Below are 27705 nucleotides of genomic sequence, written 5' to 3' on the forward strand. Positions count from 1 at the left end.
CAGACCATTCCTCATGCCTGGTCTGATCTCATGCCTAGTTCATGTCGGAGACCAATCTTTAATGTTTCAACTTAAAAACAGAGTGAAATGACTTGCATTACCATAAAAATGAGAAACTGATACTCTCTTCAATCAACAAACCAATCTTTTAAGTTTCACCATTCTTTCATCAGATACAATAAACCACATTAATACAGAACTCGCAAACAAACCATGACTATATTTTTTTTGTCTGCATCATGTCTAGGAACATACAAGATAGGCACCAATGCCTTAAGAGACATAAACATATGGCCCTCGGTGAACCCCTCTGATCAACACCAAAATTGAGAGCTATCCTTTTGTAAGGGTACCGAAATTTAAAGTGTCTAGGTTCGTGGACTCGGACAAACAACAGCTTAAGCTTGTCTAGTTCTTTGTTCTATGAACTTGTGTCAATGGGAACAGATTTTGCCGGAGAAGAACCAGAGCTGCTGCTGCTACTGCTTTCTCCATTGGTTGTAACATCGGATTGAGCTGAAGCTGAGGAGTTCATAGAACTCTGGTTGGTATTTGTGGATGGTGCTTGTCCTTCTTCAGCGAGTTTCTTAAGGAGGTTCATGACCGTTGGAAGGAACTTGGTTGACAAGGAAAGAAGTCCAGGTAGCTGTTATTGATCACAGATGAAACATTGGCTTTTCAGAGACATTATAAATGAGAATAATTTGAAGAACAGTGGCAATACGGATGTTGGAAACTTGCTCATACCGCTCCATGTTGGAATTCTCCTGAAATATTTAACTGCACCCACAAGGCTTTGGAAACAAGGTATCCAACGAACAGAACACCGAGCCACAGAGGATTTCTGCCACAAGAGAAGCAAGGAAAGAAGAGAAAGGTGAGTGGGGAGAATCTCCTTGATCTGAAAAACAAACTCAATTCAAAAGAATGGGTAAAGAGTACCTTAATAGAGTCATAAACTCATTAAATCCAAGAACTACCAGGGCAAGGATTGCCCATGGAGGTGGCAACCAGTTGTTATTCCGTCGGTTAGCTTCCTGAAATTCAATGTTACCATATGAGAAAATAGAGAGTTCTAATAGCATATCTTTTTAACTTTTAATAAGCGTACCTGTGCAGAAATAGCCTGTGTAACGGTATATTCTGTCTCGTTTTTGAATTGTCTCCACAGTGATTTACACTGTACAGGTGTGATCAACGTCTTTTCTGGTGCAACCTGATAAAAAAGAAGGTAAGGATATATAAGACCATTTGTGTTTTCATTATAAATGCTGAGTGAGGTTTTAGTCACCTGCTCCCAAGTGCTTGAAGCGAGTGAATCAATTGTGCTGATGCTCTTGCTGGTAGCACTGTTACTTGTAGAATTGACCAGAGCGAGAGTCAGTGTCTTCTCAATATTGTCGAGCTCATCTTCCAAGCGGATAACAGCCATAACAGACAGTAGCTTCAAGGACTACAAAAAAGATAACAAGGTTGTAACGTCAAAATCTGGAAAAAGTTTGATCGAGTCACAGAATCGGAGCTATAAGGCAGGGTTCATACAGCAGAACGAGCCATTTTGGTGATTGCTCTGATATCCTCCTTTCCAGTCCAAATACGTGGCATTGAATCAGAATCATGGCTGAAGATTGTAGTAAATCTGGATAGAAAATTGTTTAATCAGAAAGCTGTGTAAGAGATGGAAGTGGTGTATAATAACAAAACTAGTATGATGGTGTCACCTATCCTTCATGCGCATCAAAGCTCTTCCAGCCTCTTCCTTTGCCTTGGTTTCAACAATACCACGTGCATAGTTCTCAAGGTCAGTGAGCATTTTATTCCGTGTTTCTTCGTCCATGTCGAATCCAGATAATGCGTCGGAGAGACCATAGACAGCCAATTCTCCTTCTCGTTTTAGTAGCTTTCTTATTGCTGGCCATGTTTCATCATTGGCACCATCCAGAAGAGCTTCCACTGGTCCAGATAATGCTGCATTTAGTTTTGACTGCAATGACGATTATTTATTAGGAAGCTCCAGACAGCAGTTGACACCTGCTTTGTGGTAGATTATCCAGATCAATATGTATGTCTTTATTCTGCTTAAGAATTCTATTTACCTCATACAGAGTAGTCAGTTCAGACAACTTTGCAGTACGGACAGAAGAGATATGGGCTTCAATGTCACGCTGAAGCTTTTCCCGAGTTTTGGATATATCCCAGTTTGCTTGTTCAATAACAGCCTCTGCCAAAGAAAAACCATTTAGTATTTATTTCGTATGATAATCTTCAGATTCCAATATGTTATCCTATATATCACAATATTTTCAGTAGTAACATCAACGCTAGGCTATACCTTCACATCCTTTATCAAACTTAGACACGCAAGACTGAGCGCAAACATCCGCTGATGCTGAAAAGGCTTCACCCGCATTTAACGCCTTCTCAAAAGCATCCTTGAAGTTTTCAAGTGCTCCAGATCTCAAATGTCCAAGCAGGTCTTGGAAAGTTGGTTGAACAAGCTGCATAGGACAGTAAATAAATGAGTGCCTAATACCAGGTCTCTAATTCTTTACAACTATGTGAGTCTCTCTGAATGTTTCCAGGTGACACAGTGATTGCAGCAAAGCACAAGTTAAGAGTATATGCATTACTTGCAATAATTTTTCTTGCAGCTGTTGTCTCTTGGATGATCTTACACCTTCTTCAAAGTATGTCGCCTCTGTGTCATACCTACAACAAACATCAGGACAAGCATGAAAAGGAAACTCCTATTGTTCTATACTCTAATGTATGCATAAGAAACCTCAAATTCAATAAAGTCGGCATACAAGAAAACTGTATAGGACAATTAAGCACGAAAATCTTACTCTGATAAGCAAGACTGGAGGATTGAGCTCAGCTTTTTTCCAAATCCAGACACAGGACCAGAATGTACAGCTTCTTCCAATTCACGCCAATTCTATACAATGTTTAGACATAAATATTAACGACAAAGTCGCTGAAAAGGCTAAAACGTGAAGCAGTATAAAGAAAATTCACCTCATTCGCAATAAAACCAGCAAACTTTTCATTGGCAATTTCCTCGCATCGCACAGTTGCTACCATGACCTGCGCGCATAGGCATCGCATAAATAACAAGACTAGAAGGAACAGTAACAAAACTAGAGCCTGTAGCAAGCAAAATTACCTTGTGAGCCGGAAGGTCCAAGTCTTTGTTGTCTTTGATGACTTGCCACATCTGTTTTGCGCTAAAAGCAAACGCATTGGCAGGGACAACTCCTCGTCTATCACCAGCAAGTCCGCCAGGTGCAACAGAGTGGAAGAACCGTTGTCTCAAATTAGCAACCTTTCATTTACCAAAAAAAGTATTGGTAAAAGTATTAGTATCAGTCACAAAGCCAACTGTTGAGTAAATAGGTAACCCTGGAGTTTATCCAAAATGTAAAGCTAAATGCGAACGAACCTGCTCTTTGAATAGCTCTTCCTTCTCTTCATAACTATTGAGAGCAATTACTTCAACCTGTCACACAAGAAACAGTTCCATTTCTTGATCCTAGCAAAAGAAGAGTGATACTAAGTTCTTATAAAATGGTCAAGCAAACGTACATTGAAGAAATCACTAAGAGGAGTTTCTTTGTGTGCTTGAGGCTTGGGGACTGCATCCCAGATCTGCATGTATGAACAATATATAAGGAATTGCATAGTCAAAGCACATAAAAGCTAAAGACCGTCTCTTATTTTACCTTTTGAATGTCTTCCCTTAGCACTGGTTCTAAATTTTCCAATGGCGTCTGCAAATATTCATTCACAACTTATACTCCAGAAAATAGAATGATGAAGAAGAGAAAACAGAAAATGCAAGCTACCACTTGCTAAGTGGAAAAATACAAATACATACCCTTGTTTTATCTCTTATGACAAACATCAAAGTCGTTTTCCGCGGACTAAACAACCTCATCATAACCTGATCGCATGTAGCAGGAAAAGCAAAGAGTGTTGAGACTTCAGATCAGCAATAACTCATCCTGATAAGAAGATGCAGACAATTTACCTGGAACACAGTCTTCAAAAGAGGTTTGTTTGCTGCTTGCTCCCGACCAATATCATGACACCACCTGCATTATACATCCAAGAACCAGTATGTTATAAGATAAAGTCAGAAAAAGAATGTTCTGCTATCTATCGAAGAAAGTAGAGCACAGAAGACAACTTACATGTTTATGAGAACTATGTCTGAGACAGCAAGTGCAAAAAGAGCACTCTGTTTTTCGAAAGCAGTATCATCCTAACAGCCAAATACAAGGAAACTGTACGTAAGTAAGCCATTCTATACTAAAACACTCTATTTAAGAAATAAATTTTTTTGTGTGTGCTCATTAAGATTGACACTGCGCATGAAACCAAGCTAAGACTCTAATCAATACAAGTCAAGGTTCATTGAAGTTATTCACAATCAGTGCCAAAGCTCAAAAGAAGATTATACTAACTGGTGTTCGATAAAAAAAAAAGTAAAGGACCGAGGGTACACACCTCTCCACGCTCTCTCCCATCGGTACCCTCCAAATCCATCACAACGGTGCAAGGCTCAATACCAGCGCATCTAGCAATCCAGATACCCTTAGTCGTCTGGGATCTGAAAACAAGGAAATTCAAGGGTTGAAGAATCTTAAATTATAAGCCAACTGTTCTTCCCACGAAGTATACAAAGAGCAGGACATACCTTCCTCTAAAAGCATCCATTTCCCTAAAGTTCGTTCCAAACAAATGATTCAAGAGGGTACTCTTCCCTGCAAATCCAACCACAATCACTTCAAAATCAGCCCCAAACACATGGATCCAGAAGAATCAAAAGCTTTTGCACTACATACCACTACTCTGAGGACCCATGATCGAGACAACCGCATAAGAAAGGCCACATTCTTCCAGCTTAACCTCCTTGATAAAATTATCAACCCCAGAGACATTAAAGGTACCATCTCCATCAATAAGCTGAGTAGAGCAAGCGGCATCTGCACATATCACAATACAATAAAGAGGACATCAAATCAGATCCTTTGTACATGTCAGCTCAAGGAGCCTCTGAACAAAGCAAACTGAATCTGACATAACTACTTCAAAGTCTTAGACTTTTCATTAAACCCAGAATCCTTACTAATCTCACAAAAACCCAAACCAAATTTCAGATTTTTTTCAGTTATAAGATTCCATATTTGGACAGTAATCAAGCAAATCCAACCTCTTTATAATCAATCATAGACACTCAGAAGACAGAAGAATCAAATCATCAAACACCTTATGAGCAAAGAGATTTACAAACAGATAGAGATCACAAAACCTAAATCAAAGAGCTTACAAAAGAAACTGAAATCGAAAACGAATAACGCTTGGATCAGGAAAAAAAACGAAAACTGATCAGATCAAAAAAGAAAAACGGATCCACGAGATCAGGAACATTTATGGAGCAGAGAGATGTGTATGTGAAATACCCATTGTCGCACAAGGATGCCTCAGAGAGAGTGATGAATGAGAAGAAGAAAGGAGAGAGAGATCTCAAGAGGGGAAGTCGAGAGCTTTGATGCACAGCTGCTGCTTTAAGACGACTGGTTCTGGTGGTAAGGTCATACAACCTTCTTTCTTTTATTTGACAACCAACAAAAAAAAATGCCAAAAAGTGATTATTTTTTAATTCCCAACGATTTTATTTCGCTTACCCCAATATTCACCGATAAATATATGATTTTAAGCCATTTACCGATTAATTATAAGTTTTTTTTTTGAGAAAGGAGTTGATTAATTATAAGTTTAGGTCCAATTAACTTTTTTCTTCAATTAATAAATTTTTTCCGTTTCAAAAATAAGTAATATTTTAAAATATTTTTATTAAATTTGTATTAAGTGATAATAGTAAATTGTAAAAAAAATTAAAATGAATTGTATTTACTAGATTATGATCGGTTAAAACTGTAAAAATAATAAATGATTAAATTAATATATTTATAATTAAAATTTGAATATTTTTAATAGGTGTGAAAATTTTAAAATATATACTACTATTCTAAAACAGAAAAATGTCAACTACAAAAATATCAATAGAGCATATCTGATCATTTTAATTTATTAATAATATCCTAGTTTGAGGCAAACAATATTTTTCAGGTAAAAGATCACTAAAGAATAATAATAATGTAAATTCAATCAACGAAATTATGATATACTCATTACATTTGGTCGCAAAAGAGAAACTGGGTCCCACGTGGGCATTTAGAGACATTGATGTATGGCTGGACAATAATAGGACCCACACAAAAGCCCAATTTTTAGTGGGATCCACTTAGCCGCCTCTTCGCCTTTGTAAAAGTTGGACGGTGGTGTGATCTAATCTAGGCGGCTCCGGCATAGCGACAACGTGGAAGTTCCACCGTCCGATTACTTCTCGTTAACCACTGTGATGGTCAGATATATAGCCGTCATTTTTTTTAACGTCAAACATCGACAGTTTTTTCTAATGTCATTTTCTTGAGTTACGAGCCAAGTTTAAAATGAGGCCAAAAATAGGCCCATATTAGAGAAAAAAACCCGCATCCACAAAGACCTTATAATATCTTGATAAATTACAATATGTTTATTTATAAATTGGGCCTTACGGCCCAAAGCCCATGTAGATTTCCTCTTCCAAGAGAGAGAGAGAGAGAGTGAGCTCAGGGAAGCAATCGCCAGTCTCGGAGAAGGGGGAGAAGACAATGGCTGCCAAAACCCTAATCAGGTCGGGAGCTTCGCTAATGAATCGGTTTCTATCAAAGCCTACGACGACTCTTGTGCAGAACAATCTCAGATCGTTTCAGCAGATAGCTCCTCAGCGACAAGAACTCCCGCCGTGTTTTTTGTTCCCGTCGTTGACGAATCTACAAAACAAGCTTAACCCGCGCGTTAACGACACTGTTACGCTTCAGGAGCTAACGGAACGTGGGTTTCTTCACCCATCTGGTCTTCCTTCACTCGAGTTCTTCTTACCAGAAGGTTTACTTCTCTGCTCTCTTACCTCCATTTGAGTGTTCATATCGTTAGCTCAGACTGGTAATTAGCAATAACTCCTAAGGTATATGATGATTTGAGTATTAGTCTGGTGCTGATCAGTGTTCTGTTTTCTAAAGATTTGATCTTTGAGTGCTTACACAGTTGAAAAAAAAAAGATTAAAGACAGAACCTTTATTTGGTTTTTTTTTTTTTTACGGTTTGGTGTTTTTTTTTTCTTTTTTGAAACGGGTTGTAAAGTGCTTGTAGGAGGGTGATGAATCTGGCTATGTTGTGCAGAGTTTCATATAGTGCTTATAATCTTGAGAATTTCAGTCTGCTGTTTATTGAGCTTTAGCGCGTTGCAACGTCGCACATCTTGCTGCTCTGTGGTACTATGCTATGTTGTGGGAGAGTTGCATATAGTGCATGTTCAGTATGTTGTTTATTGAGCTTTAGTGACTTTACATTTTGTTACTCTACGGTGCCTGCTTAATATCTTTGTACTTTGGTGATGTAGTCGATCCTTCAAGTGAGCCGTTGCTTTTATTTCCCAAGAGGACGTTCCAGCCTAGTACTATCAGGCGCAAACGTAACCACGGATTCTTTGCTCGGTATGTCTCTTTGTATTAAACCTCCTTGTTTCAGTCCAAGAATAGAGTCAAATCTTTGCTCTTTCTCGTTCGTATTAGAGGAATTTGTTGATTTAGCACTAATGGAAAGTAAGAAGAGGATTGTTTGTTCGTTTGTACATGGTGCTTGAGCGACCAAACTGTTTACTCAATTGATTAGTGAATGTCTTGAATATGAGCAGAAAAGCAACCAAAGGTGGACGGAGAGTCATAGCTCGGAGAATAGCAAAAGGGCGTCACAGAGTCACTGCCTAGAGTCCCTCTTTAATCTTTTCTATGAATCTCCAGCTATCAGATAGGCCGGCTACGTCTCTTTCCTTACAGGCTAGAAAATCTGAAACTTGGATCTCATAAATACCTTGGATGTATCAATATCCATGTTTTGACGTGTTGTTTTGGATCTTGGAGTCGAGGTGGAGTTAAAGATCTCAGCATCTTTTATTTTCTAACAATCTCTAACTCCTTTTGAATGGTTACTTTACATCAAGGAATAAGTTTTTCTACATGATGCTTAATTACGTACATATATGAGTTCATTATTTGTGTATAGGTATAGTAGCCTTATCCAACAAAGTCACACGGCTATAACCTATGAAGAACTAACAACATTTATGAAATATAAACAGTTGTATGGTATATTTGAACCAAAAAAAAACAGTTGTATGGTATATGACACATAATACAGCAGTAACACTTGCTATCATATTTATAAAATTAAACTTGATTAGTGTGGAAATTTGATCTATAACTGATGTGAAACTATGATGCAAACGAGGCCATAGAGCTGAGGAATGGCTCTGCAGTCTATGCAAAACAAAAGAAAGAAAATAGGAAAGTCTCTCTCTCACTCTTATTTTTATCTGTTTTCTTCTGATTTCTGACTCAAACATTTACTTCATGTAGAGGAAAGAGATTCAATTAATGAGTTGTAGAATCCCAAAGATTAAAAAAACCTGAGAGAAAAGAAAAGGCAAGAGCTGATAGATTGGTAAAGAAAATAACTTCACTTGTCCCATAAGCAACACCCTTGCCTATGTTGTAGGCACTACTAGGCCTAAGACCATCATTATCCCTATAACCCCATTTGGGTTTCTTAATGACTTATTTAATAATAAAAGTTAGTTAAGAAATTTAATTAAGAAACCCATAGATTTTGTGCTCCATTGGAAGTTTCTCAATGAAGGGTTCTTAAAAAAAAATAAAGAAGGAATGTAGATGATTTTATATAGAGAAGGAGAGAATTTGTTTTACACTTGTTTGGAGAAGAGTTTTAAAAACAATACTTTCACTACAAGATACACTACAACCAGAATAGACATTCACTAATGATCCTCTAGTTCATAAGATCAAGCACAAGAAATAGAAGTCATACTACATACCGGCAACAGAGATCTGAGTAACGTCTATAGCACTAACGCATATCCATTTTGCAGCCTCAGTGCCAAAAGCTACTAGGAGAGACTGAAGGCCCATTGCTCTGTCTCCTTCAACACTTTTGAAGTTATAAACAATCGCTATTCCCAACTGCAAATAAATGTATTGATAAGTGCTAAACTCCAAAACACCGCTGGAATGTATATATAGAGCTTACCTTAAGAGGTGGAGCAGAGTATATATAAGATAACAAGGACCCTCCCAAAGCAAGATAGAACAAAGCGGGAGTGGTATGCCCTGCATGTAAAAGGGAAGGTTTTAGCAATTTTGATGTAAGCTTTTAACTGTACTTGTTACATCAAAAACCACCAACATAATGCAGACCACTACCACGAGATGCTCCCAATGCTCCACTCTGTGATGAATCTCTCAATGCTCCCACTACAAGACATAACACAAGCATTATCAGTCTGTGACATAGAAAAGCACAAGACATTACTCAAGCACAAGACATTATTTAAAAAAGACTAGAGAAAAAAACATTGGCGTGGAGAGAAAAAGAAGAAGAAGAAGACAGACTGTAGCAATAGTATTTCCTCTCTTCTTCTCTTCGGGAGCTTTATCAATTTCATCAAAGGCAATAGCTTTAGCTTTTCTCTCTTCAGCAAGAACCTAAACAATAAGTAGAATCCCTATATCAACTTGGAAAAAAAAGCCTTTCCTTTAATTAGAAACGCTCATCACGTGTTTAAAAAAGGCATCACCTTTGTGATTGCAGCAGTCAAAGCAGTCTTCCCGTGATCTACATGCCCAATTGTGGTTTACTGCAACAAATAACACAACTATTACAAAAAGAAAAACAGAGAAAAGTCATGATCCATATCTCTTTAACCAATTTCAAATCAATGAAATGAAAAAAAAATAGAAAGAAACTCAATTTCGAGTAAAAGTGGCCATTGATCTCCACAGAGAACCTCTGAAACTTGAAGAAGGAGAGAGATCGAGAAGCCATTGTCGTTTGCAGAAAGAGAAGACGAGAAAGAAGAAAAAAAAATGCCTCATTATTTAGTTTGCTGACACGTGGGTTGAAAACCCCCTTTGTAATCGGTTACAGAAATCCTATATTAAGGATCGATAACAACAATTTTTTTGAGTTTTGATTTAATTAAATGCTTCAATATTTTTAGAAACCCTCTTAAAAGCCCCCGTTAATGGTGCTCTAAACCCCTCTAAAACCCACAAAGCTTCTTTAAATCTCCGTATCCTTCTTCTTCCTCTTTACCTCTTCAGGCCTTTATAAAGCCATCATCACCATCATAAGTCATCTTCATCATGAGAATGGGAGAAATAAGAAAGTGGTATGTGGCTATAATGGCGATGGTACAAATAGTGAGCTGGGTGTCTGCAACAAGCAGGCACATTGCTTCTACTCAAGTTTCTTTTCATCCAGGTTTGAGTGTTTCTTTAATTTTATCTTTCTGAGTATACTAATCAACCCCATTACTATGTATATATATGCATATAATGATAAGCAGACATGTGGATATTTAAATGGTGGGAACAATACCCTATTTAGTTTCTATTTGTAACTCGCTTTTGCAGTCTGATAGCGCTTCAGGAGGTAGACCACTTGTCTCTGAACCAAACAAGAGGTAATCTCCTCTTCTGTAAGAAAATTCCTGCATCAAACAAGTTCTGACAGTTGAGGACAAAAGCATTCTCTCTTGACGCTGCTCAGACATGCAATGGACTCATTTCATTTTAGGAATATCAATTCAACTTTTTCTAACCATTTTTTTCAGCTACCTAATTTCAAAGTGGCTGTTGCTAACAAACGCAGTGAGGTCTAGGGGTCACGCAACTTACTGAATGTATCTTTGTTCCTCTTTTGGTGAAAGCTATCATCCGTTTCTCTCCCTCCTAAGACAAACATAGACATAACAAGTCAGACATCATATCCAGGGAACTGAAATTAGAAGTGTTGAGGTGATGGAGAAACCTGTTGCCTGAAATATTCTTGAAACTCAGCCCATGAGCTGTGCGCTTTGACAACCACAAAGCTAAATGCTTTAAGTTAAGGGGCATGAATCTCACAACCTCTTTAAACTTTTAATAATAACATATGAGATGCTTATGCAAGGGAAGTAAACCAACAAAACTAAAAATAGGTGAGGGATACGGCCAATAGTCCAAACCAGCTCGCTTTACTTTGGCGTCATCCACTTGAAAACCTAATGGCTGAAGCAGGATGGATCAGATGAACACTTGGAAACAATGAATCAACTAATATAAGGAGATAACATGAATGTACCCCAACTAAATGCAGACCAACAGCTGAAGCTGCACATGTTCTTGCAATGCAACCTGTGTTTCCAGGAATCTGTCAAATGAAGGAGACACGAGTAGATATCTATATAAGCCACTACAAGTTTCTGAAGACGCCACTACCAAACCAAAACAATGCAGTAGTAACGTTTATTTGTTCGTATTGTTTTAATGATTGAGCGTAACCTGGGGAGAGACCAATACTACTTGAAGAAGCTTACTCCTCGCATCTTCTTTAACTCCTTCTCCTGCCCCACGCGGCAGGGCATTACTTCTCTTGTCCTTGTCCGAGAGAGGAGGAGGAGACAGAATCTTGGAGGAAAATGAAGTGATGGAGAGAGACAGCTTGCGCTTGAGGTTGAGATGAGTTAAGCCAAGAGAAGGCAAGAGACGGTCACTTGACTGGTGCCGGAGATGAAACGGCCTTGAAGCTATAAAGAAGCTCAGACTGCTCCGGCCGCAACTCCCCATTCTTCCCCAGCCAACCTACTTCCTTCCTTCCTCCGCAGATAATGTTGTTTTAGCACGCTTTGAAAATAATATCATTTGGGCCCAAATTGTCAATATCTAGGCCCATTTATTATTCAGACCATTCCTCATGCCTAGTTCATGTCGGAGACCAATCTTTAATGTTTCAACTTAAAAACAGAGTGAAATGACTTGCATTACCATAAAAATGAGAAACTGATACTCTCTTCAATCAACAAACCAATCTTTTAAGTTTCACCATTCTTTCATCAGATACAATAAACCACATTAATACAGAACTCGCAAACAAACCATGACTATATTTTTTTTGTCTGCATCATGTCTAGGAACATACAAGATAGGCACCAATGCCTTAAGAGACATAAACATATGGCCCTCGGTGAACCCCTCTGATCAACACCAAAATTGAGAGCTATCCTTTTGTAAGGGTACCGAAATTTAAAGTGTCTAGGTTCGTGGACTCGGACAAACAACAGCTTAAGCTTGTCTAGTTCTTTGTTCTATGAACTTGTGTCAATGGGAACAGATTTTGCCGGAGAAGAACCAGAGCTGCTGCTGCTACTGCTTTCTCCATTGGTTGTAACATCGGATTGAGCTGAAGCTGAGGAGTTCATAGAACTCTGGTTGGTATTTGTGGATGGTGCTTGTCCTTCTTCAGCGAGTTTCTTAAGGAGGTTCATGACCGTTGGAAGGAACTTGGTTGACAAGGAAAGAAGTCCAGGTAGCTGTTATTGATCACAGATGAAACATTGGCTTTTCAGAGACATTATAAATGAGAATAATTTGAAGAACAGTGGCAATACGGATGTTGGAAACTTGCTCATACCGCTCCATGTTGGAATTCTCCTGAAATATTTAACTGCACCCACAAGGCTTTGGAAACAAGGTATCCAACGAACAGAACACCGAGCCACAGAGGATTTCTGCCACAAGAGAAGCAAGGAAAGAAGAGAAAGGTGAGTGGGGAGAATCTCCTTGATCTGAAAAACAAACTCAATTCAAAAGAATGGGTAAAGAGTACCTTAATAGAGTCATAAACTCATTAAATCCAAGAACTACCAGGGCAAGGATTGCCCATGGAGGTGGCAACCAGTTGTTATTCCGTCGGTTAGCTTCCTGAAATTCAATGTTACCATATGAGAAAATAGAGAGTTCTAATAGCATATCTTTTTAACTTTTAATAAGCGTACCTGTGCAGAAATAGCCTGTGTAACGGTATATTCTGTCTCGTTTTTGAATTGTCTCCACAGTGATTTACACTGTACAGGTGTGATCAACGTCTTTTCTGGTGCAACCTGATAAAAAAGAAGGTAAGGATATATAAGACCATTTGTGTTTTCATTATAAATGCTGAGTGAGGTTTTAGTCACCTGCTCCCAAGTGCTTGAAGCGAGTGAATCAATTGTGCTGATGCTCTTGCTGGTAGCACTGTTACTTGTAGAATTGACCAGAGCGAGAGTCAGTGTCTTCTCAATATTGTCGAGCTCATCTTCCAAGCGGATAACAGCCATAACAGACAGTAGCTTCAAGGACTACAAAAAAGATAACAAGGTTGTAACGTCAAAATCTGGAAAAAGTTTGATCGAGTCACAGAATCGGAGCTATAAGGCAGGGTTCATACAGCAGAACGAGCCATTTTGGTGATTGCTCTGATATCCTCCTTTCCAGTCCAAATACGTGGCATTGAATCAGAATCATGGCTGAAGATTGTAGTAAATCTGGATAGAAAATTGTTTAATCAGAAAGCTGTGTAAGAGATGGAAGTGGTGTATAATAACAAAACTAGTATGATGGTGTCACCTATCCTTCATGCGCATCAAAGCTCTTCCAGCCTCTTCCTTTGCCTTGGTTTCAACAATACCACGTGCATAGTTCTCAAGGTCAGTGAGCATTTTATTCCGTGTTTCTTCGTCCATGTTGAATCCAGATAGTGCGTCGGAGAGACCATAGACAGCCAATTCTCCTTCTCGTCTTAGTAGCTTTCTTATTGCTGGCCATGTTTCATCATTGGCACCATCCAGAAGAGCTTCCACCGGTCCAGATAATGCTGCAATTAGTTTTGACTGCAATGACGATTATTTATTAGGAAGCTCCAGATAGCAGTTGACACCTGCTTTGTGCTAGATTATCCAGATCAATATGTATGTCTTTATTCTGCTTAAGAATTCTATTTACCTCATACAGAGTAGTCAGTTCAGACAACTTTGCAGTACGGACAGAAGAGATATGGGCTTCAATGTCACGCTGAAGCTTTTCCCGAGTTTTGGATGTATCCCAGTTCGCTTGTTCAATAACAGCCTCTGCCAAAGAAAAACCATTTAGTATTTATTTCGTATGATAATCTTCAGATTCCAATATGTTATCCTATATATCACAATATTTTCAGTAGTAACATCAACGCTAGGCTATACCTTCACATCCTTTATCAAACTTAGACACGCAAGACTGAGCGCAAACATCCGCTGATGCTGAAAAGGCTTCACCCGCATTTAACGCCTTCTCAAAAGCATCCTTGAAGTTTTCAAGTGCTCCAGATCTCAAATGTCCAAGCAGGTCTTGGAAAGTTGGTTGAACAAGCTGCATAGGACAGTAAATAAATGAGTGCCTAATACCAGGTCTCTAATTCTTTACAACTATGTGAGTCTCTCTGAATGTTTCCAGGTGACACAGTGATTGCAGCAAAGCACAAGTTAAGAGTATATGCATTACTTGCAATAATTTTTCTTGCAGCTGTTGTCTCTTGGATGATCTTACACCTTCTTCAAAGTATGTCGCCTCTGTGTCATACCTACAACAAACATCAGGACAAGCATGAAAAGGAAACTCCTACTGTTCTATACTCTAATGTATGCATAAGAAACCTCAAATTCAATAAAGTCGGCATACAAGAAAACTGTATAGGACAATTAAGCACGAAAATCTTACTCTGATAAGCAAGACTGGAGGATTGAGCTCAGCTTTTTTCCAAATCCAGACACAGGTCCAGAATGTACAGCTTCTTCCAATTCACGCCAATTCTATACAATGTTTAGACATAAATATTAACGACGAAGTCGCTGAAAAGGCTAAAACGTGAAGCAGTATAAAGAAAATTCACCTCATTCGCAATAAAACCAGCAAACTTTTCATTGGCAATTTCCTCGCATCGCACAGTTGCTACCATGACCTGTGCGCATAGGCATCGCATAAATAACAAGACTAGAAGGAACAGTAACAAAACTAGAGCTTGTAGCAAGAAAAATTACCTTGTGAGCCGGAAGGTCCAAGTCTTTGTTGTCTTTGATCACTTGCCACATCTGTTTTGCGCTAAAAGCAAACGCATTGGCAGGGACAACTCCTCGTCTATCACCAGCAAGTCCGCCAGGTGCAACAGAGTGGAAGAACCGTTGTCTCAAATTAGCAACCTTTCATTTACCAAAAAAATATTGGTAAAAGTATTAGTATCAGTCACAAAGCCAACTGTTGAGTAAATAGGTAACCCTGGAGTTTATCCAAAATGTAAAGCTAAATGTGAATGAACCTGCTCTTTGAATAGCTCTTCCTTCTCTTCATAACTATTGAGAGCAATTACTTCAACCTGTGACACAAGAAACAGCTCCATTTCTTGATCCTAGCAAAAGAAGAGTGATACTAAGTTCTTATAAAATGGTCAAGCAAACGTACATTGAAGAAATCACTAAGTGGAGTTTCTTTGTGTGCTTGAGGCTTGGGGACTGCATCCCAGATCTGCATGTATGGACAAGATATAAGGAATTGCATAGTCAAAGCACATAAAAGCTAAAGACTGTCTCTTATTTTACCTTTTGAATGTCTTCCCTTAGCACTGGTTCTAAATTTTCCAATGGCGTCTGCAAATATTCATACACAACTTATAATCCACAAAACAGAATGATGAAGAAAAGAAAACACAGAATGCAACCTACCACGTACTAGATGGAAAAATACAAATACATACCCGTGTTTTATCTCTTATGACAAACATCAAAGTCGTTTTCCGCGGACTAAACAACCTCATCATAACCTGATCGCATGTAGCAGGAAAAGCAAAGAGTGTTGAGACTTCAGATCAGCAATAACTCATACTGATAAGAAGATGCAGACAATTTACCTGGAACACAGTCTTCAAAAGAGGTTTGTTTGCTGCTTGCTCCCGACCAATATCATGACACCACCTGCATTATACATCCGGGAACCAGTATGTTATAAGATAAAGTCAGAAAAAGAATGTTCTGCTATCTATCGAAGAGAGTAGAGCACAGAAGACAACTTACATGTTTATGAGAACTATGTCTGAGACAGCAAGTGCAAAAAGAGCACTCTGTTTCTCGAAAGCAGTATCATCCTAACAGCCAAATACAAGGAAACTGTACGTAAGTAAGCCATTCTATACTAAAACACTCTATTTAAGAAAGCAATTTTTTGTGTGTGCTCATTAAGATTGACACTGCGCATGAAACCAAGCTAAGACTCTAATCAATACAAGTCAAGGTTCATTGAAGTTATTCACAATCAGTGCCAAAGCTCAAAAGAAGATTATACCAACTGGTGTTCGATAAAAAGAAAAGTAAAGGACCCATATATGACAAGGACCGAGGGTACACACCTCTCCACGCTCTCTCCCATCGGTACCCTCCAAATCCATCACAACGGTGCAAGGCTCAATACCAGCGCATCTAGCAATCCAGATACCCTTAGTCGTCTGGGACCTGAAAACAAGGAAATTCAAGGGTTGAAGTATCTTAAATTATAAGCTAACTGTGCTTCCCACAAAGTATACAAAGAGCAGGACATACCTTCCTCTAAAAGCATCCATTTCCCTAAAGTTCGTTCCAAACAAATGATTCAAGAGGGTACTCTTCCCTGCAAATCCAACCACAATCACTTCAAAATCAGCCCCAAACACATGGATCCAGAAGAAGCAAAAGCTTTTGCACTACATACCACTACTCTGAGGACCCATGATCGAGACAACCGCATACGAAAGACCACATTCCTCCAGTTTAACCTCCTTGATAAAATGATCAACCCCGGAGACATTAAAGGTACCATCTCCATCAATAAGCTGAGTAGAGCAAGCGGCATCTGCAATTTACAATACAATAAAGAGGAAATCAAATCAGATCCTTTGTACATGTAAGCTCAAGGAGCCTCTGAACAAAGCAAACTGAATCTGACATAACTACTTCAAAGTCTTAGACTTTTCATTAAACCCAGAATCCTTACTAACCTCACAAAAACCCAAACAAAATTTCAGATTTTTTTCAGTTAAAAGATCCCAAATTTGGACAGTAATCAAGCAAATCCAACCTCTTTATAATCAATCATAGACACTCAGAAGACAGAAGAATCAAATCATCAAACACCTTATGAGCAAAGAGATTTACAAACAGATATAGATCACAAAACCTAAATCACAGAGCTTACAAAAGAAACTGAAATCGAAAACGAATAACGCTTGGATCAGAAGAAAAAAAAACGAAAACTGATCAGATCAAAAAAAGAAAAACGGATCCACGAGATCAGGAACATTAATGAGCAGAGAAGGAAGAGAGATGTGTATGTGGAATACCCATTGTCGCACAAGGATGCCTAGTGATGAATGAAGAAGAGAGAGAGATCTCAAGAGGGGGAAGTCGAGAGCTTTGATGCACCGCTGCTGCTTTAAGACGACTGGTTCTGGTAGTAAGGTCATACAACCTTCCTTCTTTTATTTGACAACCAACAAAAAAAATGCCAAAAAGTGATTATTTTTTAATTCCCAACGAATATCTACTTTTTACGATTTGTATTTTATTTCGCTTACCCCAAATATTCACAGATAAATATATGATTTTAAGCCATTTACCGATTAATTATAAGTTTTTTTTTTGAGAAAGGACTTGATTAATTATAAGTTTAGGTCCAATTAACTTTTTTCTTCAATTAATAAATTTTCTCCGTTTCAAAAATAAGTGATAATAGTAAATTGTTAAAAAATTAAAATTAATTGTATTTACTAGATTATGATCGGTTAAAACTGTAAAAACAATAAATTATTAAATTAATATATTTATAATTAAGATTTGAATATTTTTAATAGGTGTGAAAATTTTAAAATATATACTATTCTAAAACAGAAAAACGTCAACTACAAAAATATCAATAGAGCATATCTGATCATTTTTATTTATTAATAATACCCTAGTTTGAGGAAAACAATATTTTTCAGGTAAGAAATCACTAAAGAATAATAAAATAATAATGTAAATTCAATCAACGAAATTATGATATACTCATTACATTGGTCGCAAAAGAGAAACTGGGTCCCACGTGGGCATTTAGACACATTGATGTATGGCTGGACAATAATAGGACCCACACAAAAGCCCAATTTTTGGTGGGATCCACTTAGCCGCCTCTTCGCCTTTGTAAAAGTTGGACGGTGGTGTGATCTAATCTAGGCGGCTCCGGCATAGCGACAACGTGGAAGTTCCACCGTCCGATTACTTCTCGTTAACCACTGTGATGGTCAGATATATAGCCGTCATTTTTTTTAACGTCAAACATCGACAGTTTTTTCTAATGTCATTTTCTTGAGTTACGAGCCAAGTTTAAAATGAGGCCAAAAATAGGCCCATATTAGAGAAAAAAACCCGCATCCACAAAGACCTTATAATATCTTGATAAATTACAATATGTTTATTTATAAATTGGGCCTTACGGCCCAAAGCCCATGTAGATTTCCTCTTCCAAGAGAGAGAGAGAGAGAGTGAGCTCAGGGAAGCAATCGCCAGTCTCGGAGAAGGGGGAGAAGACAATGGCTGCCAAAACCCTAATCAGGTCGGGAGCTTCGCTAATGAATCGGTTTCTATCAAAGCCTACGACGACTCTTGTGCAGAACAATCTCAGATCGTTTCAGCAGATAGCTCCTCAGCGACAAGAACTCCCGCCGTGTTTTTTGTTCCCGTCGTTGACGAATCTACAAAACAAGCTTAACCCGCGCGTTAACGACACTGTTACGCTTCAGGAGCTAACGGAACGTGGGTTTCTTCACCCATCTGGTCTTCCTTCACTCGAGTTCTTCTTACCAGAAGGTTTACTTCTCTGCTCTCTTACCTCCATTTGAGTGTTCATATCGTTAGCTCAGACTGGTAATTAGCAATAACTCCTAAGGTATATGATGATTTGAGTATTAGTCTGGTGCTGATCAGTGTTCTGTTTTCTAAAGATTTGATCTTTGAGTGCTTACACAGTTGAAAAAAAAAAGATTAAAGACAGAACCTTTATTTGGTTTTTTTTTTTTTTACGGTTTGGTGTTCTGTTTTTTTTTCTTTTTTGAAACGGGTTGTAAAGTGCTTGTAGGAGGGTGATGAATCTGGCTATGTTGTGCAGAGTTTCATATAGTGCTTATAATCTTGAGAATTTCAGTCTGCTGTTTATTGAGCTTTAGCGCGTTGCAACGTCGCACATCTTGCTGCTCTGTGGTACTATGCTATGTTGTGGGAGAGTTGCATATAGTGCATGTTCAGTATGTTGTTTATTGAGCTTTAGTGACTTTACATTTTGTTACTCTACGGTGCCTGCTTAATATCTTTGTACTTTGGTGATGTAGTCGATCCTTCAAGTGAGCCGTTGCTTTTATTTCCCAAGAGGACGTTCCAGCCTAGTACTATCAGGCGCAAACGTAACCACGGATTCTTTGCTCGGTATGTCTCTTTGTATTAAACCTCCTTGTTTCAGTCCAAGAATAGAGTCAAATCTTTGCTCTTTCTCGTTCGTATTAGAGGAATTTGTTGATTTAGCACTAATGGAAAGTAAGAAGAGGATTGTTTGTTCGTTTGTACATGGTGCTTGAGCGACCAAACTGTTTACTCAATTGATTAGTGAATGTCTTGAATATGAGCAGAAAAGCAACCAAAGGTGGACGGAGAGTCATAGCTCGGAGAATAGCAAAAGGGCGTCACAGAGTCACTGCCTAGAGTCCCTCTTTAATCTTTTCTATGAATCTCCAGCTATCAGATAGGCCGGCTACGTCTCTTTCCTTACAGGCTAGAAAATCTGAAACTTGGATCTCATAAATACCTTGGATGTATCAATATCCATGTTTTGACGTGTTGTTTTGGATCTTGGAGTCGAGGTGGAGTTAAAGATCTCAGCATCTTTTATTTTCTAACAATCTCTAACTCCTTTTGAATGGTTACTTTACATCAAGGAATAAGTTTTTCTACATGATGCTTAATTACGTACATATATGAGTTCATTATTTGTGTATAGGTATAGTAGCCTTATCCAACAAAGTCACACGGCTATAACCTATGAAGAACTAACAACATTTATGAAATATAAACAGTTGTATGGTATATTTGAACCAAAAAAAAACAGTTGTATGGTATATGACACATAATACAGCAGTAACACTTGCTATCATATTTATAAAATTAAACTTGATTAGTGTGGAAATTTGATCTATAACTGATGTGAAACTATGATGCAAACGAGGCCATAGAGCTGAGGAATGGCTCTGCAGTCTATGCAAAACAAAAGAAAGAAAATAGGAAAGTCTCTCTCTCACTCTTATTTTTATCTGATTTCTGACTCAAACATTTACTTCATGTAGAGGAAAGAGATTCAATTAATGAGTTGTAGAATCCCAAAGATTAAAAAAACCTGAGAGAAAAGAAAAGGCAAGAGCTGATAGATTGGTAAAGAAAATAACTTCACTTGTCCCATAAGCAACACCCTTGCCTATGTTGTAGGCACTACTAGGCCTAAACCCCTCTAAAACCCACAAAGCTTCTTTAAATCTCCGTATCCTTCTTCTTCCTCTTTACCTCTTCAGGCCTTTATAAAGCCATCATCACCATCATAAGTCATCTTCATCATGAGAATGGGAGAAATAAGAAAGTGGTATGTGGCTATAATGGCGATGGTACAAATAGTGAGCTGGGTGTGTGCAACAAGCAGGCCTATTGCTTCCACTCAAGTTTCTTTTCATCCAGGTTTGAGTGTTTCTTTAATTTTATCTTTCTGAGTATACTAATCAACCCCATTACTATGTATATATATGCATATAATGATAAGCAGACATGTGGATATTTAAATGGTGGGAACAATACCCTATTTAGTTCTATTTGTAAAACAAGATTAGATTGAATCTTTTAACTGATTTTAGTTTTGAAGCAAATTAATGACTTGTAGTAGAGAGTATACTATTTGAGAGTCTAAACTGTTTGGTTAACCCACTAAACCGGATGAGAATTTTGGGTGTGCAGAGATAATAAGCCCACAGGCGGCAGAACACAACTCTAGGAGGCCTATATTGACGCCCAATGAGAACACAGAGGTAAAAGAGATGGAGAAAGGGAGGATAATAGGATCAAAGCCACCAACTTGTGAGAAGAAATGCTATGGATGTGAACCATGTGAAGCAATCCAAGTCCCTACCATTTCTTCACCTCCTCACATATCTACTCAATATACTAATTACCAACCTGAGGGCTGGAGATGCCATTGTGCTCCTTAATTTAGACTTGCTTAACAACTTGACATATATTATATATTCACATGTCTATCTTGTAAATTATATTTATTATCATCAGCATTGTGGACCTTTGGTAACTATGTCTAGCTATTCATATTTAAAGTGTGAAAGTTATATAAAATGAGAAACATTAATCAACTTATGGTATGAAGTATAAACTGATACTTATGTCTGCAACGTGACCCAAGCTGGTCTCAAGATATGGGTTTTGGCAGGAGATAAGATGAAGACATCAATCAACATAGAGTACGTTGTTGTTCAATGTTGCTTATAATATATTAAGGCCCTGTTCGTTTGTACATCTGGAAAATGCATCCAGATGGTCCATCTAGATGTATCATCCAGATGCTCCATCTGGGTGTTGTTCGTTTCTTCATATCGTTCATGCATCCAGATGAATCATCTGAATGCAACTATGTTCGTTTGCTTTTCATTTTTTTAACTTCCATCTGCATCCACGTGGACTTGTTAATAAAATGACTAAAATATAACTTTTTACGTTTCAACGGAAAAATAGCATTTTTACGGTTTTGGCCGAAAATATTTTTGCGGTTTTTGAGGAAATATGTGTGTTTTCGCGAAAAAGTGCATTTTTATGGTTTTGGCGGAAAAATATGTTTTATAGGTTTGGCAGAAAAATACATTTTTGCGGTTTGGACGGAAAAAGTGTGTTTTGAAGTTTTGGTGCAAAAAGTGTTTTTGACGGGAAAAGTTTTTTTCACGATTTTGGCGGGAAAAGTTATTTTTGCGGTTTTGGCGGGAAAATATATTTTTCCGGTTTTGGCGGGAAAATACATTTTTTCGGTTTTGGCAGGAAAATACATTTTTCCAGTTTTGGCGGAAAAATACATTTTTCCGGTTTTGGCGGGAAAATGCGCTTTTCCGGTTTTGGCGGGAAAATACATTTTTCCGGTTTTGGCGGGAAAATGCGCTTTTCCGGTTTTGGCGGGAAAATACATTTTCCGGTTTTGGCGGGAAAATACGTTTTTCCGGTTTTGGCGGGAAAATAAGTTTTTTTTTGGGTTTGGCGGGAAAATACATTTTTCCGGTTTTGGCGGGAAAACATTTTTCCGGTTTTGGCGGGAAAATGTGTTTTCCGGTTTTGGTGGAAAAATTCAGTTTTCTGGTTTTGGCAGAAAAATTCCGTTTTCCAGTTTTGGCGGGAAAATTCTGTTTTCCGGTTTTGGCGGGAAAATTGTGTTTTTTTTTGGTTTTGGCGAGAAATTGTGTTTTTTGGTTTTGGCGGGAAATTTGTGTTTTTCGGTTTTGGCGGGAAAATTGTGTTTTTCAATTTTGGTGGAAAATGCGTTTTTCCGGTTTTGGTGGGAAAATTCTGTTTTCTGGTTTTGGTGGGAAAATACCATTTTTCAGTTTTGGCAGGAAAATTCCATTTTTCGGTTTTGGCGAGAAAATTGTGTTTTTCGGTTTTGGCGAAAAAATGCGTTTTTTTTTGTTTTGGCGAGAAAATGCGTTGTTTCCGGTTTTGGTAGGAATATGCGTTTTTTGGGTTTTGGTCGAAAAATGTGGTTTTACTGGTTTAGCCGAAAAAATGTGTTTTAATGAAACATGTGTGTTTTATGTTTTTTGCGGAAAAATGCATCTTGCGGTTTTGGCGGAAAAGTGTGTTTTTCCGTTTTTGCGAGAAAATGTATTTTTTGGTTATAGTGGAAAAAAGTATATGCAAAAAAATTGAATTTACGGTTTGAAAATAATATTTTGATTTTAAAAGGTCATTTTTGTTATTTGTCATTTTGGACTGAACTAAATGCATCTGCATCCAGATGCACCATCAAGACTCACCTTCATTTGGGTGAGAATTTGAGAAGAGTTTTTAAAAATTCAGCTGGGTGATCCATCTGGATGTAGCATTATAATGCACTAAACGAACATCAATTTGCATCTTCACCCAGATGGATCACTGGGTGAGCAAACGAACAGGGCCTAAGGGTTTTTTTATAATTGATACTAAGTAGACTAAGTGACTTCACAAATACAGATCAGATGATCAAACTAGAGAAACGTTTACATGCAGCCTTTGCTTTGATCATTGATGGGGAAGACACTTACATATTGCTTTGGAGGATGATATTAAGTATCAGTTCCTTGCACTGGCAGTTGTAAGATTGATTCACCACAAGTCCTAATAATATCTTCTAATTGTTGATTGGAATCACTTATGTTTTTGTTTATCTTGGTTCTCTAGGTAACGAGGCTAGCAAATAAAGTGACTGTAGAATGTTCTATGTGCAAGTATGTGTATACTAAAAGAAAAATTCACTAGAGATTCTTATATATAGTTTTTGCAAGAAAATTCATTCATCATCTGTCTCATTCAAAGACTATATATATCATGATATGATCAACTACAAGAGATATTTAACACACTCAGCAAGAAGAGATTCATTGATTTTGAGTTTTACATATAAAGTGTAGGAGAGGATAATAGTTTCAAGAAATACCGATAACATCTTTGAACCATTTGAAGCTCTTTCTAATGGATCCCTTCATCTTCTGTTCAACGGAGTAAACCTTATAGCCAGCGACTCTTCTCTTCCTCCGCGTCTCTGGATCGCTGAAACTCCAGCTTCTTGACCCCGCGTTTGAAGCGCTTTTGCTTTTCTTTATCTTCATCTGGTAATCGTTACTCTGATCTGCGGCTGAATCGTCGAAACTGTAGCCTTTCACCACAACTGCGTCTCGGCCGTTTCCAGACGCGGCTGTTGGTTCCATTTCTTTGTAAGAAGAATTCTCTATGGTGTTGTGGTGGTGGCTCCGTGATTTTGAGTCTTGGTCACAATGAGTCGTCTCTGCTTTTTAACTGTATTGTACTTTAAAAAAGTTATAAAAGGAAATTAACGAAATGATAGTATCTTTTTTCAAATTATTAAAGGTGTCTTTTTGGGAAATTAATTTACAATTTTCATGCGGAGTTGGTCAAGGACCCACTTGTAAGTTGTAACTAAACAATTATGTCACAAATTTGGTTTAAATCATTGGACTTTTCAAGTTTTTTTTTTCTTACCATTGACGTAGTTGGTTTGTGTGGATGTGATGCTTTCCCAACTATTTTTTTTTCTAGTCGTGACGTGTTTTGTCCGAACCGGTAATTTCTCAGTGGAAATAAACGAAGAAATAACTTGTTATTTTTCTTATTTAATTCAATACAGTTTCATTTTCGTGAAGAAGCTTGGCAGAACTTTCAGACCAATAATTTCATTAGAAATGATAATAGCAAGCAAAGCAACCTTTGTCGGTGGTAGGCTTGAATATATCAAACTAATAATGAACATTCAGCCACAAAAAAAAAAGAGTTGAATATTCATTTTTCAAAGAAATAAATACTACACTAAATATATTTTCAGCATGGCTAAAACATTGTTATAAACTAGAATGTTGAATAAAGATCTTGAAACTAAAAGATGCAAGAAGAAACCGAAGTAGAGGTTGTTAATCCACGCATAGATTAGGCAAAAAAAAAAAAAAAAGTTCCTGATCATAAAAAGTTGGCCCACGTCTGGCCTTGGGCCATAAAATATGTTAAAATTTAAAGCCCATCATGGTATCAAGCTAATACACTCGCTAGTTTTTTATGTTAATGAATTTTGAAACAAATGTGGAATTTTGACTACGTTTTAAAGCTTGGAGTGTTAAAAAGGATATTAATAAATGAAACACTTGCATGAAAAGATTTGACTGATACAAAGACAAACAACAAACCAGAAATAAATACTCCATAATGATCTTAAATAGTAGAATAAAAATGGTCGGAAGAGAGACAAAATCAAATCAAAAGAGTAGTTGTTGTTGTGCCCTTTCAAAACAAACAAAAAACCTTTCTTCTCCGGTGACGTCGGCGAACTTCTTCTCCCTCTCACAGCAGATCAGCAACGTTAGAAGGCAGCTCCTCAACAACAACATTATAAAACTTCTGAATATCAAACAACATCCTCTCGTCATCCTTCGTCACAAAGTTAATCGCCACACCTTTCCTCCCAAACCTCCCACTCCTTCCAATACGGTGGAGATAATTCTCCGGCTGAGTCGGCAAATCGTAGTTGATCACCAAAGACACCTGCTGCACATCGATACCACGAGCTAACAGATCGGTGGTGATCAGCACGCGAGAAGAGCCGGACCTGAACTCCCTCATTATAATATCCCTCGTGTTCTGGTCCATGTCTCCATGAGTCGCCGAGACCGTGTGGTCACGCCCCCTCATTTTATCGGTTAACCAGTCAACCTTACGCCTAGTGTTCACGAAGATGACGCTCTGAGTGATGGCCAGAGTCTCGTAGAGATCGCAGAGCGTCTCGAGCTTCCAGTCCTCCTTCTCCACGTTAACGTAGAACTGCTTGATACCTTCCAAGGTGAGCTCGTCGCGCTTCACTAAGATCCTCACCGGCTTACTCATGAACTTTCTTGTAATCTCGAGAGCCTCTGGTGGCATTGTTGCTGAGAACACTCCGACCTGGATCTTGGGCGGGAGGAGCTGGAAGATGTCGTAGATCTGGTCCTTGAACCCGCGGGAGAGCATCTCGTCGGCCTCGTCCAGGACGAACATCTTGATGCTGTCCGCGCGGAGGGACTGACGCTTCAGCATGTCGAAGACGCGGCCTGGGGTTCCCACGACGACGTGGACGCCGGCTTGGAGGATGCGCTGGTCCTCCCGGACGCTAGTCCCGCCGACGCAGGCGTGGACCTTGACGCCGAGGTAGTCGCCGAGGGCTCTCATGACCTTTTCGATCTGCTGGGCGAGCTCTCTGGTCGGGGCGAGGACGAGGGCCTGGCACTGGACGAGGGTGAAGTCTAGCTGCTGGAGGACGCCGGAGCAGAATGTTGCGGTTTTGCCGGTTCCGGATTGGGCCTGTTGGATCACGTCGAGGCCTTGGCAGAAGGGGACGATTCCTCTTTGCTGGATTGCGGAAGGCTTCTCGAAACCTGTGTAGTAAAAAGCACACATGAGGTCAGAGAGAGAGAGAGAGAGAGAGAGAACAAAAGAAGAAAGAGTTATGGAGGTTATTGTAGACGTACCGTAAGCGTAGATACCCCTGAGGAGATTCTCTTGAAGGCCCATGGCGTCAAAGCTGTCATGAACCTCATCGTAAGAGGTGAAGAACTCGTCCTGTCCCTCGAGACTGTAACCATACAAAACAGTAAGCAACTAGAGTAAGAATGAAAAGAGAAGAAGTAGAGTTAGAAAACTCACACTTCGTTAAGCTTCTGGTCGAACTGACGAGCATCAAACTGTGTGCCTTCTGGTGCGGATCCTGCCATGACTAGAGAGATGGAACAGAAACAATAATTAGCGATAACATAAACTAACTAGCAAAGTAAGGAGACGACAACTAAATGATTTCAGACAAAAGCAAAAGAGGAGGAATGTGACAGAATAGCCAAACTCGAATGTCCATAAAGAGAGGAAACCAAGCATTAATATCTGTCTTCGATATGATGTTCGGAGAGAATGTTTTTAAAGGCATGTGGTATAATCCAATATTATAGACAAACCCACTCAACCAATTCCTCCAGATTACAGACAATTAACTCAAACAAACAAAGTTATAAAAAGAGACTAAATGTTAAAACAACATACAAACAAAACAAAAAAAAAGATCAGAGCTGGAAGACAATCATCCTATTGAGAATGTTACAAACACATCGATTAAATTAAACGAACCTTATAAGGCTAAGATAGATCCTAACATAAATATTCGTCATCATCAACTCATAATCTAATAGACAGAGAAGACAGACTCTAAGAGCTCGATCTAAGACCATCGGGATGTATCGGCGGATAAGTTAATCAGATTCATATGAATTGAAGAAAGTTATAAACTTTCGAACTACATCTATCGAGAAACAGAGACCCAGTAAAAAAGAAAATAATTTAATAGGGAAGAAAAGCCGCATCGAGAATCACTGGGAAGGTAGTAAAGTAGATGAATCAGAAGCAAACCTTGAGTAGCTGAAGAAGAGAAAGTAGAGTGCTTTGTTGGTTAACTTAGGGAGGCTGTTTCTCCCAAACTCGGATCTAGACCGCGAACGAAGATTGAGGGTTTGTAAAAGAGAGAGAGAGAGATTGAACAATTGGTAAAGAGGCAGAGAGAAACCACGTTTTTGTCTTTATATACTCCTCCTCTCTCTCTTTCTTTTTCCTTTTTTTTTTTTACATGAGTCGTCGTCGTGCTAGGGTTTTCTCAATAAGAATCCATCTCATTTTCTTTTCGCGATTTCCGGTTTTACCCTTACTTACTTTCAGTTTACTGTTTCGGTTTGGACAGGATTTTACCAACACTAGTTCGTGTCTTAATTAACGACCTGGTTGGTGTGTCCAACGCTAGTTCGTGTCGTAATAAGTGTGTCAGGTTATGGAAT

General features: G+C 38.5%; 8 protein-coding genes and 1 pseudogene across 17 annotated transcripts; 3 read left to right on the top strand and 6 right to left on the bottom strand.

Moving 5' to 3' along the window:
- Positions 1 to 127: 127 nt before the first annotated feature.
- Positions 128 to 17398, bottom strand: LOC106393575 (protein ROOT HAIR DEFECTIVE 3-like). Of its 2 annotated transcripts, none has more exons than XM_048776409.1 (23): positions 17380 to 17398; positions 4848 to 4988; positions 4700 to 4766; positions 4510 to 4612; positions 4194 to 4264; positions 4031 to 4094; positions 3878 to 3943; positions 3723 to 3770; positions 3586 to 3648; positions 3443 to 3499; positions 3167 to 3325; positions 3019 to 3087; positions 2847 to 2938; positions 2631 to 2709; positions 2333 to 2498; positions 2097 to 2221; positions 1722 to 1984; positions 1543 to 1639; positions 1292 to 1453; positions 1112 to 1216; positions 943 to 1037; positions 748 to 844; positions 128 to 646 (listed from the first exon to the last, which is right to left on the bottom strand). In XM_048776409.1, exons 1-23 carry the CDS (start codon positions 17381 to 17383, stop codon positions 422 to 424), a joined length of 2418 nt encoding a protein of 805 aa, XP_048632366.1. In that variant the 5' UTR covers positions 17384 to 17398; the 3' UTR covers positions 128 to 421. The 2 variants fall into 2 exon arrangements, with proteins under 2 accessions (XP_048632366.1, XP_048632365.1); XM_048776408.1 differs by lacking the exon at positions 17380 to 17398 and adding an exon at positions 5466 to 5696.
- LOC106390455 lies at positions 6579 to 8125 on the top strand. The gene is made up of 3 exons (XM_013830921.3): positions 6579 to 6996; positions 7511 to 7604; positions 7805 to 8125. The coding sequence occupies exons 1-3, from the start codon at positions 6720 to 6722 to the stop codon at positions 7875 to 7877; spliced, it is 444 nt and encodes a 147-aa protein (XP_013686375.1). The 5' UTR covers positions 6579 to 6719; the 3' UTR covers positions 7878 to 8125.
- LOC106390453 (putative tRNA (cytidine(34)-2'-O)-methyltransferase) lies at positions 8822 to 11920 on the bottom strand. Of its 9 annotated transcripts, none has more exons than XM_048776418.1 (11): positions 11508 to 11920; positions 11308 to 11376; positions 11176 to 11234; positions 10996 to 11056; positions 10863 to 10916; positions 10564 to 10675; positions 9761 to 9820; positions 9576 to 9668; positions 9390 to 9437; positions 9214 to 9293; positions 8822 to 9146 (listed from the first exon to the last, which is right to left on the bottom strand). In XM_048776418.1, the coding sequence occupies exons 1-6, from the start codon at positions 11790 to 11792 to the stop codon at positions 10565 to 10567; spliced, it is 639 nt and encodes a 212-aa protein (XP_048632375.1). In that variant the 5' UTR covers positions 11793 to 11920; the 3' UTR covers positions 8822 to 9146; positions 9214 to 9293; positions 9390 to 9437; positions 9576 to 9668; positions 9761 to 9820; position 10564. The 9 variants fall into 9 exon arrangements, with proteins under 9 accessions (XP_048632375.1, XP_013686372.1, XP_048632374.1 ...); XM_013830918.3 differs by having other exon boundaries at positions 9387 to 9437; XM_048776417.1 differs by having other exon boundaries at positions 9381 to 9437.
- Positions 12017 to 17588, bottom strand: LOC106390451 (protein ROOT HAIR DEFECTIVE 3). The gene is made up of 23 exons (XM_013830909.3): positions 17380 to 17588; positions 16752 to 16892; positions 16604 to 16670; positions 16414 to 16516; positions 16082 to 16152; positions 15919 to 15982; positions 15766 to 15831; positions 15611 to 15658; positions 15474 to 15536; positions 15331 to 15387; positions 15056 to 15214; positions 14908 to 14976; positions 14736 to 14827; positions 14520 to 14598; positions 14222 to 14387; positions 13986 to 14110; positions 13611 to 13873; positions 13432 to 13528; positions 13181 to 13342; positions 13001 to 13105; positions 12832 to 12926; positions 12637 to 12733; positions 12017 to 12535 (listed from the first exon to the last, which is right to left on the bottom strand). The coding sequence occupies exons 1-23, from the start codon at positions 17381 to 17383 to the stop codon at positions 12311 to 12313; spliced, it is 2418 nt and encodes an 805-aa protein (XP_013686363.1). The 5' UTR covers positions 17384 to 17588; the 3' UTR covers positions 12017 to 12310.
- Positions 17589 to 18465: 877 nt separating this feature from the next.
- LOC106390456 lies at positions 18466 to 20016 on the top strand. Its single transcript, XM_013830922.3, has 3 exons — positions 18466 to 18883; positions 19402 to 19495; positions 19696 to 20016. The coding sequence occupies exons 1-3, from the start codon at positions 18607 to 18609 to the stop codon at positions 19766 to 19768; spliced, it is 444 nt and encodes a 147-aa protein (XP_013686376.1). The 5' UTR covers positions 18466 to 18606; the 3' UTR covers positions 19769 to 20016.
- A 242-nt stretch (positions 20017 to 20258) lies between these two features.
- On the top strand, positions 20259 to 21470 carry LOC106390457 (EPIDERMAL PATTERNING FACTOR-like protein 3). Its single transcript, XM_013830923.3, has 2 exons — positions 20259 to 20788; positions 21062 to 21470. Exons 1-2 carry the CDS (start codon positions 20671 to 20673, stop codon positions 21310 to 21312), a joined length of 369 nt encoding a protein of 122 aa, XP_013686377.1. The 5' UTR covers positions 20259 to 20670; the 3' UTR covers positions 21313 to 21470.
- A 2117-nt stretch (positions 21471 to 23587) lies between these two features.
- LOC106394455 lies at positions 23588 to 24166 on the bottom strand. The gene has a single exon (XM_013835026.3). The coding sequence runs from the start codon at positions 24058 to 24060 to the stop codon at positions 23779 to 23781; it is 282 nt and encodes a 93-aa protein (XP_013690480.2). The 5' UTR covers positions 24061 to 24166; the 3' UTR covers positions 23588 to 23778.
- Positions 24167 to 24975: 809 nt separating this feature from the next.
- Positions 24976 to 27523, bottom strand: LOC106390450 (eukaryotic initiation factor 4A-1-like). Its single transcript, XM_013830908.3, has 4 exons — positions 27287 to 27523; positions 26537 to 26606; positions 26362 to 26465; positions 24976 to 26268 (listed from the first exon to the last, which is right to left on the bottom strand). The coding sequence occupies exons 2-4, from the start codon at positions 26602 to 26604 to the stop codon at positions 25202 to 25204; spliced, it is 1239 nt and encodes a 412-aa protein (XP_013686362.1). The 5' UTR covers positions 26605 to 26606; positions 27287 to 27523; the 3' UTR covers positions 24976 to 25201.
- LOC125607805 lies at positions 26708 to 26834 on the bottom strand (annotated as a pseudogene).
- Positions 27524 to 27705: the final 182 nt, after the last annotated feature.

This window comes from Brassica napus, chromosome A3, assembly GCF_020379485.1.
Source record: "Brassica napus cultivar Da-Ae chromosome A3, Da-Ae, whole genome shotgun sequence".
Lineage (NCBI taxonomy): Eukaryota > Viridiplantae > Streptophyta > Magnoliopsida > Brassicales > Brassicaceae > Brassica > Brassica napus.

Bases quoted from the DNA above. Each gene is read 5' to 3' on its own strand.
- LOC106390455 (XM_013830921.3), top strand. From the start codon at position 6,720: ATGGCTGCCAAAACCCTAATCAGGTCGGGAGCTTCGCTAATGAATCGG. The intron at 6,997-7,510 runs GTTTACTTCTCT...TTGGTGATGTAG, and splicing joins CGAGTTCTTCTTACCAGAAG to TCGATCCTTCAAGTGAGCCG. The intron at 7,605-7,804 runs GTATGTCTCTTT...GAATATGAGCAG, and splicing joins AACCACGGATTCTTTGCTCG to AAAAGCAACCAAAGGTGGAC.
- LOC106390453 (XM_048776418.1), bottom strand. From the start codon at position 11,792: ATGGGGAGTTGCGGCCGGAGCAGTCTGAGCTTCTTTATAGCTTCAAGG. The intron at 11,377-11,507 runs GTTACGCTCAAT...TTCATTTGACAG, and splicing joins TAGTATTGGTCTCTCCCCAG to ATTCCTGGAAACACAGGTTG. The intron at 10,676-10,862 runs GTAAGTTGCGTG...TGTTTGATGCAG, and splicing joins GAGGAACAAAGATACATTCA to GAATTTTCTTACAGAAGAGG.
- LOC106390451 (XM_013830909.3), bottom strand. The intron at 16,671-16,751 runs GTATGTAGTGCA...TTGGATTTGCAG, and splicing joins CATGGGTCCTCAGAGTAGTG to GGAAGAGTACCCTCTTGAAT. The intron at 13,874-13,985 runs GTAAATAGAATT...TCGTCATTGCAG, and splicing joins AACTGACTACTCTGTATGAG to TCAAAACTAATTGCAGCATT.
- LOC106393575 (XM_048776409.1), bottom strand. The intron at 3,649-3,722 runs GTAAAATAAGAG...TCATACATGCAG, and splicing joins TAAGGGAAGACATTCAAAAG to ATCTGGGATGCAGTCCCCAA. The intron at 3,088-3,166 runs GTAATTTTGCTT...CTATGCGCGCAG, and splicing joins TGGACCTTCCGGCTCACAAG to GTCATGGTAGCAACTGTGCG.
- LOC106390456 (XM_013830922.3), top strand. From the start codon at position 18,607: ATGGCTGCCAAAACCCTAATCAGGTCGGGAGCTTCGCTAATGAATCGG. The intron at 18,884-19,401 runs GTTTACTTCTCT...TTGGTGATGTAG, and splicing joins CGAGTTCTTCTTACCAGAAG to TCGATCCTTCAAGTGAGCCG. The intron at 19,496-19,695 runs GTATGTCTCTTT...GAATATGAGCAG, and splicing joins AACCACGGATTCTTTGCTCG to AAAAGCAACCAAAGGTGGAC.
- LOC106390457 (XM_013830923.3), top strand. From the start codon at position 20,671: ATGAGAATGGGAGAAATAAGAAAGTGGTATGTGGCTATAATGGCGATG. The intron at 20,789-21,061 runs GTTTGAGTGTTT...TTGGGTGTGCAG, and splicing joins TCAAGTTTCTTTTCATCCAG to AGATAATAAGCCCACAGGCG.
- LOC106394455 (XM_013835026.3), bottom strand. From the start codon at position 24,060: ATGGAACCAACAGCCGCGTCTGGAAACGGCCGAGACGCAGTTGTGGTG.
- LOC106390450 (XM_013830908.3), bottom strand. From the start codon at position 26,604: ATGGCAGGATCCGCACCAGAAGGCACACAGTTTGATGCTCGTCAGTTC. The intron at 26,466-26,536 runs GTGAGTTTTCTA...GTATGGTTACAG, and splicing joins GACCAGAAGCTTAACGAAGT to TCTCGAGGGACAGGACGAGT. The intron at 26,269-26,361 runs GTACGTCTACAA...TTTACTACACAG, and splicing joins CAGGGGTATCTACGCTTACG to GTTTCGAGAAGCCTTCCGCA.